Source organism: Eubalaena glacialis, chromosome 2, assembly GCF_028564815.1.
Source record: "Eubalaena glacialis isolate mEubGla1 chromosome 2, mEubGla1.1.hap2.+ XY, whole genome shotgun sequence".
Lineage (NCBI taxonomy): Eukaryota > Metazoa > Chordata > Mammalia > Artiodactyla > Balaenidae > Eubalaena > Eubalaena glacialis.
In genome coordinates, this window is record NC_083717.1 from 160457765 (window position 1) to 160479203 (window position 21439).

The window sequence follows — 21439 nt, forward strand, 5'->3', positions numbered from 1 at the left end:
AAAGGTGACACAAACAGATGGCGAGAGATACCATGTTCTTGGATTGGAAGAATCAACAGTATCAAAATGACTGTAGTACCCAAAGCAATCTACATATTCAGTGTAAGCCCTATCAAGTTACCAATGGTATTTTTCCTAGAACTAGAACAAAAAGTTTTACAATTTGTATGGGAACCCAAAAGACCCCAAATAGCCAATGCAATCTTGAGAAAGCACAACAGAATGTAAGGAATCAGGCTCTCTGACTTCAGCCTATACTACAAAGCTACAGTAATCAAAACTGTATGGTACTGGCACAAAAACAGAAATACAGGTGAATGAAACAGGATAGAAAGTCCAGAGATAAACCCACGCACATGTGGTCAACTAATCTCTGACAAAGGAGGCAAGAATATACAATGGAGAAAAAACTGTCTCTTCAGTAAGTGGTGCTTGGAAAACTGGATAGCTACATGTAGAAGAAAGGAATTAGAACACTCCCTAACACCACACACAAAAATAAACTCAAAATGGATTAAAGACCTAAATGTAAGGCTGGATACTATAAAACTCTTAGAAGAAAACATAGGCAGAACACTCTCTGACATAAAGCAAGATCTTTTTGACCCGCCTCCTAGAGTAATGTAGATGTATTTTTGGTGTGTTCGTGCATTCTCCCACTCAGCCATCTTGATCCGAAAGTCTGGAGATACTGCTCTTAAAAAAGATTTTAAGATCTTGGTGAAAATTCACATGTCTGGCTCCTCTAACCTCTCTCATTAATTTACCAAGTGTGTGCTGCTTTATCAAGCTTTAAGTACTCACTATTTGCCAAGTATAGAAAGTAATTTAAAATATAATCTGTACCTTCATAATCTAGTGGAGAAGATAGATCTCTAAACAGATAATTACAATAGTAGGATAAAAGCTATAATGCAAGTGTGAGTAAGGCACTATTCACAGTAGAGGAGGTGCTTATTTCTGCTTCCAGAGTTTGTGTAAGTGTTCTCAAAGTGGTATTTGACTCCTGAAGGTTGATACAGAGTTTTGGGGGTGTAGAAGAGCATTCAAGATAAAGGTAATAGAGAGGCATAAAGCATTTATGAAACTAGTGACAATTGGGCATGGCTAGAACAAAGAGGTACTGTGAAAGGGTTACAGGAAATGAAACAAGAAATGGACTGAGGGGTCGAGTTCATAAAGGGAATTCTCATCACTTCTTAAGGTATTATCCATTAATTAATAAGGATGTGACATGAGAAGAATTACATTTTAGAAAGATGCAGCTTGTTACAACTGTGGCGAGGATACTACTAAAACTGTGGTTAGAAATGATAAAATCTTAAAGTACTGAAGTGGAAATGGAAGAATGGCTATTTTCCGGATAAATTAAGGCCAATAAAAATTTGACTGTTATTACTTGTTGTAAGGACTGAGAAAGGTAAAAAGACACTTGAAAGATTTCCACACTTATGACATGGACTACTGGATCAATTAACATTTACCATAACAAAAACTGGGGCGAACTGTAGAAGAAGCAGATTAGAGTTGGGGAGAAAATTAAAATATTTCTGAGCAACTTTGAATTACCTTTAAATATTTCTATTCCTAATGAAGTTGGACCAATAATTTTTTTCTGGAACTGTTTCAGTAATGGCAGTAATCACTATCTACAGATTCCTTTATTTTTATTACATAGATTAATTCATTCAGAAAAGTCATATAATTAGAAACCTGTTAAAGGAAATTACATTAAGGAAATGTATTATCACATTTAATTCTCACAGTAAATTAACAGACACAAGCACAGTCATGTTTCAAAAGGGAATTGCTGATAATACACAAAGGAAGACCTGGAACATTTTATAGGATAAGCCAAATGTTAGGCCACAAAAAAAATGTCTCAGTAAATTTAAAAGGATTGAAATCATTCAAAGTATTTTCTCTGGCCACATTGGAAAGAAGCTAGAAAACAACAATGGAGGGAAACTAGAAAATTCACAATATGTGGAAATTAAACAGTTCACTCTTAACCAGTGGTTCAAAAAGAAATCACAAGGTTAATTAGAAAATACCTTGAGACAAATGTAAACGAAAACACAGCATACCAAAACTTACGGGATGCAGTGGAAGCACTCTTCAGAGGGAAATATATAGCTATAAATGTCCACATCAAAAAGAAAGAAACATCCTCGATAAATACACTACTTTATACCCTGAAGGACTAGAGAAGAAGAGAAAACTAACTCCAAAACTAGCAAACTTAGCTATGACAACAACATAAAAGTAGGAGGATAGCCCTGTATAGGAGCAGACATTTCGTATGCTGATTTAAGTTGTTATCAATCAACTAGGTTGCTATAAATTTAGAATATTAAATGTATTCCCCATGGTAACCACCAAAAAAATACCTAAAAGATGTAAAACAGGAAATGACAAGGGAATTAAAATGATTCACTACAAAAAAAGAAAAAAAATCCGCTCAAATACATAAGACAATTAATGTAAGGAAGGGAGGGAGGCAGGGAAAAAAGAAAAGATCAAGGAAGAAAATAATAAGGATTAAGGTGGAACTAAATAGAGAATAGAAAAACAGTACAGAGTCAACAAAAGCAAAAGTTTGTTCTCTGAAAAAATTAACAAACCGTTAGCTAGATTAAGAAAAAGAGAAAGCACAAAAACAAATCAGAAATAAAGATGTGAATATTACTACTGACCTTACAGAAATAAAAATGATTATAAAAAATCCTGTAAACAGTTGTATGCCAACAAATTTGGTAACCTAGATGAAATAGACAAATTCCGAGAAGCATGTGAATTACCTAAACTGACATAAAAATGAAGTCTCAACAGATCTGTAACAAGTAAATAGATTTTCAACAATTAAAAACCTCCCACCAAACAGAAGATTGTAAAATAACTATACTCCAATAAAAATTAATTACAAAAAAAAAAAAAAGAATCTCCCACCAAAGAAAAGTCTAGGACCAGATTACTTCACTGGTAAATTATTCCAAACATTTAAAGAATTAACATTATGCTTTTCAAACTCTTCCATAAAACAGAAGAGGAGAAAATACTTTCTAACTCATTCAATGAGGCCAGAATTACCTTGCTACCAAAGCCAGATAAAGACATCAGAAGAAAGAAAAATTATAGAGTAATAACCCTTATGAATATAGATGCAAAATAGGAAAGTATTAAGACACTGAATGCAACCACATATTAAAAGAATTATACACAGCGACCAAGTGAGATTACCCCAGGTGTTCAAGGGTAGTTCAACATAAGAAAATTAATCACTGCAATAATACCGCATTAATAGAAAGATTGAAAAGCAGAAAACCACACGATCATCTCATATGACACAGAGAAAGCATTTAACAAAAGTCCAGCATTCTTTCATGGTAAAAACACTCAGAAAAACTAGGAACAGAAGGGAATCTTTAACCTGATAAAAGGCATTTGTGAAAACCCCACAACTAACGCCATGTTCAATTGTGAAAAATGGAAAGCTTTCTTTTTATATCTGGAACAAGACAAAGATACCTGCTTTCACCACTGATATTGAACATTGCACTGGAAGTTCTAGCCAGAGTATTTAGACAAGGACAAGAAATAAAAGGCATCCAGCCTGTTAAGTGAGAAGTAAATCTGTCTCTATTCACAGATAATATGATCCTGTATATAGATAATCCACAAGAAAGTTACTAGAGTCAATAAACAAGTTCAGGGACTTCCCTGGTGGCTCAGTGGTTCAGAATCCGCCTACCAATGCAGGGGACACGGGTTCGGCCCCTGGTCCGGGAAGATCCCACATGCTGTGCAGCAACTAAGGCCATTCACCACAACTACTGAGCCTGTGCTCTAGAGCCCTCGAGCCACGGCTACTGAGCCCGCGTGCCACAACTACTTTAGCCCACGCATCTAGAGCCCATGCTCTTCAACAAGAGGAGCCCATGCTCTTCAACAAGAGAAGCCCATGCACCGTAACGAAGAGTAGCCCCTGCTCGCTGCAACTAGAGAAAGCCCGCGCGCAGCAGCGAAGACTGAACACAGCCAAAAATAAATAAAATAAATAAATTAAAAAAAAATAAGTTCAGCAAAGTTACAGGGTACAAGATCAACACACAAAAATCACTTGTTTCTATACACTGGCAATAAACAATCTGAAAAGGAAATTAAAAGCTACACCATTTAAAATAGCATCTGAAAATAAATGCCTAGGAATACATTTAACCAATGTGGTAAAACACTTCTATGCCGAGAACCACAAAAAGATAGACCTATAGACCAATTGAATAAAATTAAGGATCCAGAAATAAACCCATATCTATGGAAGATTCATTTTAGACAAGAGTGCTAAGTCAAAGCTTTGAAAACAGCTTTGGGAAAGAAAAAGCTTGTCAACAGATGGTGCTAAATGATTGGATTTCCACATGGAAAAGAATTAACTTGAACCCATATCTCACACCATATTCAAACATGAACTCAAAACGGATCAGTGTTCTAAATAGAAGAACTAAAACCATAAAACACTTTGAAGAAAACATAAGGATAAATCTTCAAGACCTTGGATTTGGCAATGGATTCTTATGCATGACACCAGTAAGGTGAGCAACAAAAGAAAAAAATACATAAATTGTGCGGCACCAAAATTAAAAGTTTTTGTGTATCAAAGTATTATCAAGAACGTTAAAAGACAGCCTACAGAATGAGGGAAAATATTTGGAAATAATAGGTAAGAGTTTAATATCCAGAATATATGAAAAACTCCTACAACTCAACAGCAAAAAGCAAACAACCCAATTTAAAAATTGCCAGAGCACTTGAATAGATATTTCTTTAGAGAAGATATACAAATTGCCAATAAGAACATGAAAAGATGCTCTGTAGCAGTGGTCCCCAACCTTTTTGTCACCTGGGACCAGTTTTGTGTAAAACAATTTTCCCACTGACGGGGCAGGGCAGGGCGGGATGGTTCAGGTGGTAATTCGAGGGACAGGGAGTGGCAGATGAAGCTTTAGTCACTTGCCCATCACTTGCCCACCGTTTCCTGGGTTGGGGACCCATGCTCTATATCACTGCTTATTAGGGAAATGCGAGTCTCAAAACTATGAGTTACTAGTTTACACCCATTAGGGTAGCCATTAAAAAAACAGAATGACAAGTATAGATGAAGATGTGGATAAATTGGAACCATCATACATTCTTGGTGGTAGTGTAAAATCGTACAGCCCCTGTGGAAAACTGTTTGGCAGTCCTTCAAATGCTAAACATGGAATTACCATATGATTGAGTAATTCCACCTCCTAGGTATGTACCCAAAAGAACTGAAAAGAGAGATTCAGATATTGTATGCTAATGTTTATTGCAGCATTATTTACAGTAGCCAAAAAATTGAAACAATCTAAGTGTCCATTAACAGATGAATGGGTAAATAAATGTGGTATATACATAGAGTGGGATATTATTCCGTCATAAAACTGGAATGAAGTTCTGATACATGCTACCATGTGGATAAAGCTTGAAAACTATGCTGAGTGAAATTTGCCAGACACAAAAGGACAGATATTGTATGATTCCTCTATGTGAGTTTCCTAGAGTAGTCAAATTAGTAAAGACAATGTTGTTTAGGAGTTACCAGGGCCTGGGGGAAGGGGAAAATTAGGAGTTATTCCTTAATGATTACAGAGTTTCTGTTTAAGTTATGGATAAGTTTTGGAAATAGATAGTAATGATGGTTGCACATCATTATGAATGTAATTGTCACTTAGTTGTACACTTAAAAATGGTTAAAATGTTAACTATATTTATTATAATAAAATAAAAAGGAAAACAAAAACTAGTTGACCATAAATGTGATGTTTGTTTCCGGACTTTCAGTTGTACCCTATTGCTTTATATGTCTATCCTTACGCCAGCTCCACATTGTCTTGATTATTGTAGATCTGTAGTGACTTGAAATCAGAAAGTGTAACTCCTCCAACTTTCTTCTTTTCAAGATTTTTTGACTATTATGTGTTCCTTGAATTTCCATATGAATTTTAGAATTTGCTTATCAGTTTCTGGAAGTGAGTTCTTAAGCCCAGTCTGCCACTCCTAGTTGTGGGACCTTTGAAAAATTGCTTATCTCATTTTTTTCATAATTCTTATTATAGGTTATGAGAGTTAAATGAGAACAAAACATATAAAACCTGACAATTTAATGCTTGGCATACAGTAAATACTCAGTATACTACTAGTGGTAGTATTACTATTATAACTACTAGTGTTACTGCCAGTGTAATACCACTTTTTACATATTGATTAGAGTAAAAGAGCACTCTACCTCTAGAAGGATTCCTTTAGTGAGGAAAGCAGTGTGTTGTAAGGGAAAGAACATGAAATTTGGAATCAGTCTTCCTGAGTGCAGTACTATAGAATACTGATGGTATGTTAAATTGATAGGTATTCTAAACCTGGCTGTGTTTCATGATGCCATGAAAATAGAAATGTCTGCTATTGTTCTTGATACGTCTTAGTTGTGACAGAATCTATCCGTAAAAGTGGCAGTTTGAGCATCATTAAAACCATCGATAAGAGAAGTTTAATTATGGTTAAAAATCTAACTTATGTTTCCTCTTGCAGTAGTCATTCACTACCTTTTTAAACTACTATATGGAAAACCTGAGTGCAAAATGGTTGTTTTTCCTCCATGGTTATTGGGGTGGGTAATAGGCAATTATTGGTGGCACTCTGATGCTAATGGCAGAAATAGTCCATATTTTTAAAACACTGTTGCCGGTTTTGAGAATTTTTTTTTCTCCTAATTTCAGGTTGGGTGGGACTATATCAGCATACAAGATAGTACCAGATGAAATAGAAGAAATCAAGGTATAGTATGGCGTTTTTCACCTCTACAAAGAATTAGTGTCTCGGCGGGAAGGTGGGCAAATAATTGTTTTTTCTTTATACTGTTGAATCTTTGGCTGTGTTAGGGCATCATTTAATTCCCAGTTATCCTGTTTGAATTAAAGTATACATATCAGATAATCATCATGAGATTTCATCTACCATCATCAATACATGTTAGGAAAATAAAGAAAGCAACCCTTTCTTGTAAAATTCATTGAAAATTTACTTAAGAAAGCACTTTATAAGCATTAGTAGGCATAATGGATTTTTTAAAATCTTGTTTTAATTTCTTTTCCCTATAATTTTTCACCAATTATAAATAATATTAGTCTTCTAGTATATACTTCCTGGCTCCTTTGATAACACAGTAGGTCAATTTCAATTTAAAATTGACAGTACAATAAATGAAAAATTGACCTTACTCTTTGAATATTACAGCATTGTTACATTTTTCTGTCTCTAACATTTTACTAAATCCTGTGGACTGTTAGTCTTCTAGCATAACATGTGGCCCTTTTCTAAAAGCAGTTTACAGTCTAAAGAGAACTGAACTTAGTCTTTTGCATGAATAAAATTTAACAATTGGATAGCAGTAATCAAAGGTAAACAAGACTGAGTTGAGCTGTTAACAGTGACATGTAAAGATCTCCACAAATTGTTAAGTTTGATTTGATCAGACTTTTCTAAATCAAGTTCAATAAATTCAAATCTTAGTAAATAGTTCCTAAACTTGGTTACATTATTTTTAAATAAGTTAAATTCATGTTCATGTTCTATACTGTTACTTTCAGTATCTCAGGTGTTCTGTGTGGACAACACCAGTAATTAATACCATGATTGTATTCTAGCAGTAAGTGGGGGAAAAAAGTCAGGAGTGTCAAGAGACTCTTTCCAACTTGACATAAATTCATAAAGTAGTTTGGCTGAGAGGAACCTTATGTCTAATCCATATCTCTCATTTTTCAGAAGATAAAATGGGAATTAATAAAGGTGAGCTTGTTGAAATTAATTTTTTGTGGTGCTTGAAGGTGCTCTGTCTTATATTACAGTTGCAATATGTGTTAAGTGATAAAGGTAAACAAAGTATTCTATGAAATACATAGGAAGGAAGGACACTTGGTCATTCAAAAAAGATAATCAGCAAAATCTTTCCAAGAGGTATACTAAGCAAATTGGAATTCTGTACAGAAGCAGAGGCACTTGTGAACGCATAAATAGGAGATACTATGACACCAGATAGATCACACGTGTAAAATAAAGATTGTTGAGATGTAGGACTGTTATTGGGCCTTTATGCCATGTTAAGAAATTTGGATTTTAAACTGAAAACTATGGGGTGCCATTATGTGATTTTAAGAAAGAAAGTGGCATAATCAGGTTGGTGATTTTATTAGGTTTTTCTTTGATGAGTGAGGAAAATTATTTCAATGGAGAAGAAGAGGTTCCATCTATAAGGAAGGAGACCAGATTGCAGGAATATAGGCAACGATTGAAACTTGAACTAAAGCAGTGGCAGTGAGGCTGAAGAAAAAAAACTCAGATTCAAGAAATATTATTTAAGAAAATAGAATCAACAATACTTGGTGATTTACTGGATGTTTAAGGGAAGATGGAAAGGTTGACCTAGGTTTCTGCCTTGGGAATCTGAGTAGATTGTGTTGCTGTTAACCTGAAGAGGAGGTGCAAAACAAGGAATAAGTTTGAGAGGAAATAGGGTAAGTTTTGGACTTAGTGAATTTGAGGTTCCTCTTAGGTAACCATATATCCACTAAGCCATTGGGTAAATCAGCTTGTAACTCAGAAGAAAGATAATTCTGTCTTTCAGTTGATACTGAGATTTGTCATTATGCAAAAGTTAGCTGAGGCCATGCTAGTTAATGGAATTGCCTAAAAGAGCTATATGAGATCATAATAGTGGCCCAAAACTGTTGCCTTGGGGAAGGCCCATCCTAGAAACAGAGGATAAATATACTCTTTTATTAGTTTAATTAATTAGCAGAAATGTTTTCTGTTTTTTAGTAGTGACTTTTCTCTAAAGGAGTAGTGTTTTTCATTGTGTTTTCTTTTTAATTCTAGAATTTTAACAGTTACTCCTCAAGAGATTCCTTGAAAAAAACATGATTCATGGATGACATGTAATAGTGATTTTTTTCCATCAATTACTGTTACTGTATCTAAAACAGCCTTAGAGAGTTTGAGGCCTGAGGTATAAAAAAATGTGAAATTGATTCTTCCTTTCAAAAGTGTTGGAAGAAAAACAGTCATAAAATATTTCAACATTTTTTGGCACCATTAGTATTTTCAGCTGATATCTTTTTGTTTTGATTGGAGGAAATTTGAAACATCTGGTTGTAATGTTTATTTTATTTGGCTAGGATATGAGTAATTTTAAATTATCTAAATAGTACAATTGAGTCTAAATTTGAAATATATTCTTTGTAGTATACCATGTATAAATAAATATGCATGTGTATATTTACTATTAAAAAGATATGATTGGTTGATGAAGCATAATTCAATTTTTGTCAGATGTGGTAATCTTTCACAATCTTTCTAGCACCAGAAATCATTATTTAGTTCATACATAGTTTGAATTAAGCGTACATGTATTAATTACCATAAATCACCTCATATTGAATGACTGCTTGGCCAAAGCCTTAAGGGATAAAGAGCAAATACATTCCTAGCCCAATCACAACCATCTCTTCCACCCAATACCCTGAATTTTTATCATTATCAGTTCCTTGCTTTTATTTAGTTTTACTATATATGTATACATCCTTCAATATTACAATTTATTGTTTTTCTTTGAACTTTGTATGAATTGAGTCGCATTGTATTCAATCTATTGTGCCTTGCTTCTTTTTTCAATACTGTGAGATTCATCAGGTTGTTTTCTATAGCTAAGGTTTTGGGGGGGCATTGTTTTTGGGGGTTTTTTTGTTTTATTTTTTGCTGTAAAATAGTGCATTGTGCCACAAATTATTGAGATATCCTTCTGTTGAAGGATATTCAACTTATTTCCATTTGGAGCTATTATGAAAAATGATGCTATGAAATTCTTATAAAAATATCCTGTGTAAGAGTTTCTCTGAAGTATACACTGAGGAATGGGATTCCTGAGTTTTAGTAATGTATATTTTCTGGATGAAATCAAACTGTTTTCCAAGGTAGTTAAGCCAATTTATACTGCCACTTGACTGAATTTATTTAAAATAGAGATGTTTAAGTACTAACTCTTTAATCTATTTGTAATTTATATTGGTATAAATTTGTTTTTATTTACAAATGAGATGACTAAACTTTCATAATATTTTCCAAATGTATCTATTTCCCCAGCCCAATTTATTGAAAAACCCATCTTTTCCCCCTGTGGTTTGAATTGCCTCATGTACCATGTATTAAATTTTCATATGCCTAGACACACACATACACATACACAAATCTGTCTTTTCCTGAACTGTTGTTTCATTGATCTATTCAGCTGTTCCTTTGCTAACACCATACTATTATGATTAGAGTGCTTTTTTTGTATAGTAGGAAAGGTTGTATGTTGTTTTTCTTTTTTATTCTGTTGGCTCATGTATTAATTGCTCCAGATATTACACTGAGTTTGTCAAGTTCAAAAATGTTCCTACTGAGGAGACTTTTGGTTCTAGCCAAGGTGGAGTAGCCCTGTTCTTCCAAAATCTTTCCTCTCACAGTTAAAAATCCCTGGACTTTTGTTTCTTTATATTAAAAAATAAGCATAGAAAGACTCTGAAAGGTAAGAAGAAGAAATCAGACTACCTTAGGACTTCAGGACTTGAGGAATGACATGGCAGTGAGTTACCTGGGTTTCTTTTTATCTCCCATTTTACCCAGCCTCCAACCTGGAACCACCAACAGGCAGAGAAGAAAAGCACCTAGAAAAGCCTGTTCCCTCTTGCCAAAGGACCCAAGACAAGGGTGGACTAACAGAACAGAAAGCCTTTTTGGCATACCCTCCCTACTCCAGCCAAATGCCAATGGGAAAACTACTTAACTTCCCCAGAGTTTCAGCAGAGCCAAGAAGGGGGCTGATCTTCCACCTCACCCCCTGCCACCTGACAGAAGCAGGTGGCAGATCTCTGAATCCCCCCTGCCAGTGGTGTTGGTGGGGTGATCAGGGAACTATTCTTCCATCTCTCACATAGCAGAGTAGACAGTTCTCTTATTTCCCTGCCAGAATATGGTAGTGGGGACCAAGTGGGGAGTTGATCTTCTATCACTGGCCCAGTGGAAACAGGTTATGCTCTGATTCCTCCTGCAGGGTAGTGTCAGTAGGGTCCAGTGATGAGCTGAGACTCCCCCAACCCAGCAGAAGTTAGACCAAGAGACAGTGCAAGATAGGACTAGTCACCACTCTACTTCACCCTCCCTTTACTGTGTTAATGAGGCCTTTAAGGGAGATGACACTCCACCCTCATATACATCAACATCAGTGGAGATGTTACTGCACTCTCAGTATGAGTCAACCTTCTACTTCCCCTCTCAGTGTTAACAGGGTCCAACAGGGAGCTGAATATCTCATACTAACAACAATGTGGAGCAAGGTGATGCACCACCTTCACCAGAAAGGTTTCAGCAAGGTTAAGAGAAGAGTTAAACTTCTACCCTATTGTCTTCAATGAGGCAGTGGGAATCAGTGCTTCACTTCTGCCAGAGTGGTGTCAGTGGGATCCAGTAAGAAGCTGAACATATGGCCCTTATACTACAAGTCAACAAGAGGACATCTTAAAAAGATTAAATAGGATTCAGAGTCTCATAATATCCAGAACATCCTGGGAACAGTCAAAAGTCACTCATCATACCAAGATCAATGAAAATAACAACTTGAATGAGAAGAAAACAGTGAACAGACACCAATATGAAGAGTAATCACATGTTGGAATTATCTGACAAGGATTTTAAAGCAACTAATCATAAAAATGCTTCAACAAGCTATTACTAATTCTCTTGAAACAAATGAAGAAAATAGAAATTACAAAAAGGAACCAAATGGAAATTACAGAACTGAAAAGTACCATCTCCAATATAAAACACTGAAGGTGGGCCGGGGGGTGGTGGCAGGGTGGGCAGTGACTCCAGAAGAAAGCGGCACAACATTTTTCAAGTGCTGAAAGAAAGAACTACCAGGCACAAAGTCTACATCCAGTCAAATTATCCTTCAGGAGTGAATGGGAAGCAGATACTCAGACAAAAGAAAAATAAAAGAATTTGTCACTAGGAAACCTACCCTGAAAGAATGGGTAAATAAATTCTCTAAAGAGAAAGGAAATGATAAGAGAAAAAGGCTTGAAAATTCAGAAAGGAAGAACAACAGCAGAATGGGTAAATAGATTAGCTGATCTTTTTTTATGATTTTCTTAAATCACATTTGAAGGTTGAAGCAAAAATTATAACACCATATGATGTGGTGCACAATGTATGTAAAGTAAATAATGAACATAATCATATTTAAAATGTGGGAGGGTAAAGGTGCCTAAGTGGAAGTAGAGTTTTGGTATTGCACTTGAAATGATAAAATGCCAATACCAGTAGACTGTTTTAAGTTACATCTGTATATTGAAACACCAAGCAACCACTCAAGTATTCAAAATTGTGTACTCAAAAACACTGTAAGTTAAGATGGAATCCTAAAAAGTGCTCAGGTAATCCACAATAAGGCATGAAAAGAGAAACAGAAGATACAAACAAAAGATAAATAATAAAATGGCAGATTTAAATCCTGAGATATCAACAATTACCTTAAATAAATAATCTAAATATACCAATTAAAAGACAGAAATTGATATAATGGATTTTTAGAAATGATCCAACATATGCCATTCTCAAGAAACTCATTTGAAAAACAATGACATAGGTAGGTTGAAAGTAAAAGGATAGAAAAAGATATACCATGAAAACACTAATTTTTAGGGAAGAGGAAAGCTCTCAAGTCACTAATCTATGTTTCTTCCTCAAGAAACTAGAAAAATAAGAGCCAGATATAGTCAGAGCAAGAAGAAGACAGGAGATACTTAAGAATTGGAATCAGTGAAATTGGGAACATTAAAACGACAGGGGAAAATCAAATAAAAAGCTGGTTCTTTTAAAACTCAATAAAATTAGTAAACCTCTTACTAGACTAACAAAAGTAAAGAAGACACAATCACCTATATCAGGATTGGACAAAGACTATCACTGCAGATCTTCCAGTCATTAAAAGGATAATTAGAAAAGGCTTTGAAAAACTTTATACTCATAAATTGGACAACTTAGAAGAAATGGACCACTTCCTCAAAACCCACATACTACCAAAACTAACCACAATGACATAGGCAATCTGCATAGTTGTATAACCATTAAAGAAATTAAATTTGTAATGAAAAAGCTCCTAGTAAAGCTCCAGTCCCAGATGGTTTCATGGGAGAATTCTATCACACATTAAAGAAGAATTAATATTTATTTTACTCAGCTTTACTGAGTCATTTCCCACCTTGTTTTATGAGGCTAGTATTACATTGATACCAAAATCAGAAAAAGACAGTACAAAAATGAAAACTGTAGACCAAGATCTCTTACGAACTTAAAATCCTCTACTAAATATTACCAAATCAAATCCAACAATGTATAAAAAATTATACACTACTGCTAAGTGGGATTTATTTGAGGTAAAAACTTGTTCAACATTGGAAAAACAATCAATGTAATCTATCATATCTACAAGCTAAAAAAGAAAAATTATATGGTCATATCAATTGATGCAGAAAAGGTGTTTGACAAAATCTAAAACCCGTTCTTGAAAAAGCTCTTAACAAAATAGGAATGGGGGGGAACCTCCTGAACTTGATATAGAACATCTACAAAAAATTAGGGCTAACAATATACTTAATGGTGAAAGAATGAGTGCCTTCCTCCTAAGATCAGGAAAAAAGCAAGGTTGTCTGCTGTCACTATTTTCCTCCAACCGAGCACTAGAAGTTCTCAGTAGCACAGTAAGGCAAGAAAACGTATTAAAAGGCACAAAGATTGGAAAGTAAGAAATAAAACTCCCTATTTGCAGATCACATGATTGTCTATGTAGAAAAAAGTATCTAGAGAAAAACTGCAGCTAATAAGTCAGTTCAGTTAATTTGGGGGATATAAGATCAACATCAAAAAGGTCAATTTGATTTTTATGTAATTACAACAGTAGGAAGCTGAAATTTAAAACAATACCATTTACAATTACTTCAAATAAAATTAAATAGGTCGCACTTAAGAACACACATATCTGTATGCTTAAAACTACAAAATGCTGAAGAAATAAAAAGACAAAGAAATGGACAGACATACCATGTTCATGGATGGAAAGATTAAACATAGTAAGGGTGTCATTGTTCTCCAAATTGACATATAGGTTTATGCACTTTCTATTAAAAAACCCAACAAGTTTTTTTTAAGACATACAATTACATAAATTTATTTTAAAATTATATGGAAAGGCATAGGTTCTAGAATAGCTAAAACAATCTTGAAAAAGAATAAAGGGAAGGACTAGCTCTACCCAATGATAAGGTTTGCTGTTAGCTACAGTAATCAAGGTAGTGTAGTATTGGCAGATAGATAGATATATCAATGAAACAGAATGCATAACCAATAAGTAGACTCACACAAATATGTCCATTTGATGTTTAATAAAGCTACAAAAGCACTTCGGTGGATAACCTTTTCAACAAATGATGCTGGAACAGTTGGACATCCATAAGCAAAAAAATTAACCTCACCCATTTTAAACCTCTTATATAAAAATTAACTCAAAATGGATTATAGATTTAAATGTAAAACAAAAGCTGTTAAGAGAATAAAAGGAAAAATGTTCAAGACCTATGGTTAGGCAAAGAGTTTATGTCCTATTTTTTGTTTCCTACTATAAATGGAATGCTTTCTCTCTTTATTTTAACCCCTCCTCATCTTTTTTTTTTAACTGAAGTATAGTTGATTTACAGTGTTGTGCCAATCTCTGCTGTACAGCAGAGTGACTCAGTTTTACGCATATATACATTCTTTTTAAAATATCCTTTTCTATTATGGTTTATCCCAGGAGATTGGATATAGTTCCCTGTGCCATACAGTAGGACTGTGTTGTTTATCCATTCTAAATGTAATAATAGTTTGTATCTACCAACCCCAAATTCCCAGTCCATCCCTCTCCCTCCCCCTCTCCCCCTTGGCAGCCACAAGTCTTATCTCTATGTCTGTCTGTTTCTGTTTTGTAGAAGAGGTTCATTTGTGCCATATTTTAGATTCCACATATAAGTGATATCATATGGTATTTGTCTTTCTTTTTCTGACTTCACTTAGTATGGTAATCTCTAGTTGCATCCATGTTGCTTCAAATGGCATTATTTTGTTCTTTTTTATGGCTGAGTAGTATTCCATTGTATATATATACCACATCTTCTTTATCCATTCATCTGTTGATGGACATTTAGGTTGTTTCCACATCTTGGCTATTGTGAATAGTGCTGCTATGAACATAGGGGTGCATGTATCTTTTTGGATTATAGTTTTGGCCAGATATATGCCCAGGAGTAGGATTGTTGGATCATATGGTAATTCTATTTTTAGTTTTATGAGGAGCCTCCATACTGTTTTCCATAGTGACTGCATCAATTTACATTCCCACCAACAGTGCAGGAGTAACCCCTCCTCATCTTGATGGAAATTTCACTCTGGGTAGATGTGGCCTCGTCTGTGGGGCTCCCTCTCCCCTCAGCTCCCAATTAAGGGTTATGGTATCTCTCCAAGATGGGCAGGCCTTCATCATTTCTTATGCCTCCAACTCTGAATTGCAGAGGTTAGATTCCTGATGAATGCAGTCGAAAGTCAGGGGCTCCCTTCCTTTACCCAGCCCCCGTTCATAGGAGGGTAGCTCTAGTCCTGATGCAGCACACTGAGAATACTGGCGGCCTTATCATCCTCACTCCAGCTTGCTCATAGGGCAGAACATCCACATTAGGAGAGGCAGCCCAAGCAGACCAAAGGCTACCACCCCTACAACAGCACTTGGAACAGTGGCTTAAAGATTTTTTCCAGGGTAGTCCATAAGAATGTATTACTCTTAAGCTATTCCCAAAGGAAAGGCCTTATTTGAAACAATGTGGGGAAGTTCAAGCCTAAGGTCACTCTCAAAAACAATGGATATTTTGGTGGTAAACAATTCAGAGTCGGCTGATAATCTCTCTAAAAGAGCAAGAAGCTAAATTCGTTAGTTTATCAGACTGAACCTGGGAGAGAGTCAGCTAAAAAGAATCCTCCTTGAATCAGAACAAACCTCAACGATGAACTGAAAATCTACCCTGTCTGAATTTAATTTATCAGACTGTGGAGCAATGTATGTCCCCAGGCATTGTTCATCACAGTAGTATCATTAGTGGAGCATAACAGCTGGATGTGCCAGCAAAGAGGCAAATAGCTTAACAGATCAAGGAAAGAAAAGAGACAGTTGAAGAAACCCCTACTAAAACCACTGTCTTCCCAAGGTGACTTTGTGTATGCCTTGGCTGTACCCTCTGAGGAGCAATATCAGAAGTTTCATACAGGGTGGAAATAGTCTTTTTAAAGTAGCCTAGTTGATTTCAGTAAACAAATAGATAATCAAACAACAAAGCTCTGAAGAGAGGGAAGGGTGTCAGTATCCCAGGTTGCTACAGTATATTATATAACATGTCCAATTTTCAAAAAGTATTTTAAGACATGCAAAGAATAGGGGAGTGTGACCCATACACAAGAAACAAAGCAGACAACAGAAACTGCCTGTGAGCGGTTCTAGATATTGAATTTAACAAATTTCAAAGCAGTCTATTTAAATATGTTTTTTAAAAAAGAAACAAATCTTCTAGGAAGCCATACTGAAAGAAGTAAAGAAGCCATGATGACAGTGTCTCATCAAGTAGAGACTATCAATAGAAATATAAATTATTTTTTAAAAGAACCAAATGAAAATTCTGGAGTTGCAAGTATAATAAATGAAATGGAAGATTTGCTAGTGGGGCTCACTCAACACCTGTTCTGTGTTGACAGCAGACTTAAAGATAGGCAAATGATCAGAACCTCAGAGAAAGGTGGAACACCATTAAGCACACAAATATATGGTAATGGGAGTACAAGGAGATAAAAGAGCACAAAAAATATGTTAAAAAATAATGGCTGAAAATTTGCCAAATGTAATTATAAACGTTAATCTACACATCCAGGAAGCTCCACCAATTCCCGATAAGATAAACTAAAATAGTTCCATACCCACGCACCTGGTCTTAGTAAGTTCAGGCTGCTATAGCAAAGGGCTCATAAACAACGAAAGTTATTTTTCACAGTTCTGGAGGCTAGAAGTCCGTGGTAATGGTGTCAGTATGGTCAGGTTCTTATGAGGACCTTCTTTGGGTTGCAGACAGCTTTCTTCCCATTCCTCACATGAGAAAGAGAGCTAGCTAGCTCCCTGGCCTTTTGTTATAAGGGCATTAATTCCATTCATAACGACTTCACCTTCATGACCTAATAACCTCCTAAAGACCCCACACCTACCAAATACCATCACATTGTGATTACAGTTTCAACATAGGAATTTTGGTGGGACACAGACTTTCGTTTCATACCACACATCATAGTAAAAGTGCCAAAAGACAAAGATAAAAAGTTTTAGAGCAGTAAGAAAAATGATTCACCAAAAAAGAAGTGAACCCGATAAAATTAACATCTGACTTAACATCAATAAAAATGGAGGCCAGTAGTATGACATATTCAAAGTACTGAAAGAAAAAAACCTGTCAACAAACCAAGGATCTTATATCCAGGAAAACTATCTTTCAAAATTGAAGATGAAATACACTCCCAGGTAAACAAAAACCGAGAGAATTTATTGCCAACAGATTCACCTTGCAATAAATACTGACGAAAATTCTTCAGGCCGAAAGCAAGTGGCCACGTAAAGTAAATGCACACACAGAAAGAGCACTGATAAAGGTAATTATATAGTTATAAAAGACAGTATAGATGCATGTTTTTTGTCCTTTCCTCTCATTACTGATTTGAAAAGCAGTTGTATAAGACAATACATATACAACTTTTGCTGAGCCAGTAACATATAGAAATGTAATATATTTGAAAATAACAAAACAAAGAAGGTAGGTGGGAGAACAAAGCTGCATTAGAGTAGTATATAACACCAGATGATATCTTGAATCCACAGGAACAAATAGGAGAACCAGAAATAGTAAATAAGAAAGTTAATATAAAAAACTCTATAAATATATACTTGCCCTCTTACTTTTCTTGGCTTCTTCAATAAACGTAAATTATATAAAATCTTAATTATAGCAAATTATTGTTGGATTTGATGTGTGTGTATTTGTATGTACAAAGACATATATATATATATATATATATATATATATATATATATATATATATATATAACATGGATAACAATAATAGCACAAAAAGGAAAGATGAGAGACTAGAACTATGTAGGAGTAATGGTTCTATATCTCATGAAATTAAGTTAATAAACTCTAAATATTTGTTTTGTCCTCTTTGTTTGTTCATTCTTTTTACTTTCTCTACATCAGTTTGTACTTTTTTGTTGATTTGTCTTTGAATTTAATATTCTGTGTTCTGCTGCATTTTTCCTTTTGACCTGTGTTTACATTCTTCAATCCTAATAAACCTACTCGTTTAGATCTAAATTTCAGATATTGTAAGTTTATGTCCTAGTATGTCCATTTAATTTTTTATAGATTCCATTTCCTGGTGAAATTTTCCATCATTTTTTCTATTTTATTTATCTCTCTTCTATTTTCTTGAATATATTAATCATAGTTCACTTTAAAATTCTTGTCTGCAAACTCCCCATGCATCTCTTGTGGGGTTTTTCATCTGTTTTTTCTTTTTAATATTGTGTCCTATTTTCTTACGTGCCAAGTAATTTTTATAAATGTATTTCCTGTGTAAAACAATCATATTGGTTATAGATGATTTATCATCCATCATACTGTCTCCCTTTCTACTGATAGGCAGAAAATATGAGAAAGTGATCACTCCAATTCAGTCAAGAATTTTGCTGGGTTAGAGCTGAGTTGAGAATGTAGTGGGTTTTCATCCCTTCCTTCCTGTTACAGTAGGAGATTTAGCTTTGATAGTCTTAGGTTCCAGCCTAGCTCTCTTGCCTCCAGCCTAACCAATATAAGCCTCAAAAACTGGCAAATATCTTGAAGTGGAAACTTTCATTGTTCTTTGGCCAGCCTTCCCTAGCAGATCTTTCTTTCTTAAGCACCATGAAGAATGCAAAGGATTTCACTCTGCCTTTCATAAGCTTTTTGTCTAGCTTTGCAGGCTTGTGTACAGCACTGCAATCCACAATTGTTCCAAGGGAAAAAACAGCCATGTGTTTAAGTCTATTCAAGTTTCCAGTTTCTAAATGTCTAAAAGCTTTCTGGTTTCTTTTCCTCCCAGCAGAGGTTCTCTGCCTGGAAAAGCTGATGGTCAGCCCTGTGACCAAAATCAGCAAATATCCCCAGTGTAGATGAGTGCGGTGGGTAGGAAAAGCTACAGATGATCAGTTTAACTTAGAAAAGTTTCCCCATTTCTAAAATTTTATTTTGTCTAATTTATTGGTTCTGTAGCTCTTCAGTGTCTTTTAAAAAGTAGGATTTTTGTTATTATTTGATTGTCTACTCATTATGGTATATAAGTATTGACCTGCTATGATCTACTGCACTCTGCCCAAAAACAGAACTCTTGCATTATATTTTTAACCGATTATTGCTAGGAAACACTGTTATTATATCTAGTAGTTTTTCAGTTGATTGATTTAAATAAACTTTAGTAAAGTGAAATCACAAAGTCACATCCTTTTGCCAGGATTGTGTTTTGTTTGTTTGTTTAATGTTCAACGTATCAGGCACTGTGGTAATTGCTTTAAAACTACTAACTCATTTTAATCCTCATAACAAACATATGAGGTGGGTACTATTATTGTTCCTATTCATAAGTGAGAAAAATGAGGCAAAGATCGTTAAGTGATTTGTCCAAGGTCACACAGCAAGTAGTGGTGGAGCCAGATTCAAGCCCAGATTCTGGATTCTTTTATGGTAATGAGAATTAGTAGTAGCATAGATACAAAACATCATTCACCCACTCTTTCTACGTGAATACGTGAATACGGCAGACCCACTGAGGAAATGTTTACTTCAATATTTGTTACTTTTCGATACCCCTTCTCTTAATTGTATTGCTGTTCTTAAATTTCTTAAATCTCTCATTTGCCCTTTTATTTATTCAATAATAATTTATTTAACATTTGTTTCTTCTGTACTTAAACTCACTTGGTTATCTCATCCAGTCTCATAGCTTTTGTTTCGGTTCTGTTTCCTAAAATAAACTTTTTAATGAAGTATAATATTCTATATGAGTTGTACATAAAAGACACAAATCATAAGTGTAAAGCTTGTTAAATTATCACAAAGAGAACACATCTGAGTAACCACCACAGCTAAAGAAATACAGTATCACCAGCATCCCAGAAATCTCCCTATGCCCCCTTCCAATCACTACACCTTCCCTCTTCCTCAAAGGTAAGTACTATCTGATTTCTGTCACCGTGAATTATCTTTACCTGTATCAAACTTTATAGCAATGGACAATTGCTGTGCTTTTTATTTTATTAAATGTACAGTTTAGTTATCCATTCTTTTGATGAAGGATATTTGGGTTGTTTCCAGTTAGGGGCTGTTATGAATAATGCTGCAATAAACAGTCTTGAACATGTCTTTTGGTGCACATATATACACATAATCTCATTAGATATCCACCTAATAGACAAGCTAGATGTGACCTGGAGATACTGGATCATAGGGTATATAAATGAATAATTTTACTAGATTCTGCAGTTTTCCCAAGTACATGTATGAATTTACATGCTCTTTAGCATTTTAGGAGAACTCCACTTAACTTCACGTTCTCACTAACATTTTGTATTGTCAGTCTTTTTTCATTTAATTATTTCAGAGAATTGTGACCAAAAATGTTTCCAATATATGTATTTCTCTAATAACTAACTAATGATATTGAGCATATTTTCATATATTTATTGGCCATTTGGATATTCTCTTTTGTGAAATGACTTCGTGTGTTTCGTGTTTTAAAAGTTAGGTTAACTGTCTTTTTCTTATTTATAGTAGGCATTCCCTGTATGTTCTGGATGAGTCCTTTGTTTGATATGTGTATTACACATTTATTCTCGCAGTCTGTTGCTTCCCTTTTTACTCTCTTAAAAGTGTCTCTGACAAATAGAAATTCCAAATTTTAATGTAAGTCAGCTTGTCAACCTTTTCAGTTATAATTAGTGAAGAAATATTTGTTGATTAAATGAATGATCCTGAAGACTTCAATGTCTTGTGCAAGAGACAGTCTTATTCATTATAAAATGTAATTTTTATGTTAAATATGTATACTAAAACTTTTAGAGCACAGAGGGGACAGTGACTAATTCTGGCTTAGAGGGTAAAGGAATTCTTCATGA

General features: G+C 34.8%; 1 protein-coding gene across 11 annotated transcripts in view; it reads left to right on the plus strand.

The window, feature by feature from the left end:
* Positions 1-21439, plus strand: part of GPHN (gephyrin) — a 615197-nt gene that overhangs the window by 224183 nt on the left and 369575 nt on the right. For all 11 annotated transcript variants that reach the window (XM_061180933.1, XM_061180924.1, XM_061180928.1 and 8 more), the window contains exon 3: positions 6798-6855. In XM_061180933.1, coding sequence (XP_061036916.1) covers positions 6798-6855 — 58 coding nt within the window. The remainder of the gene's footprint in view (positions 1-6797; positions 6856-21439) is intronic.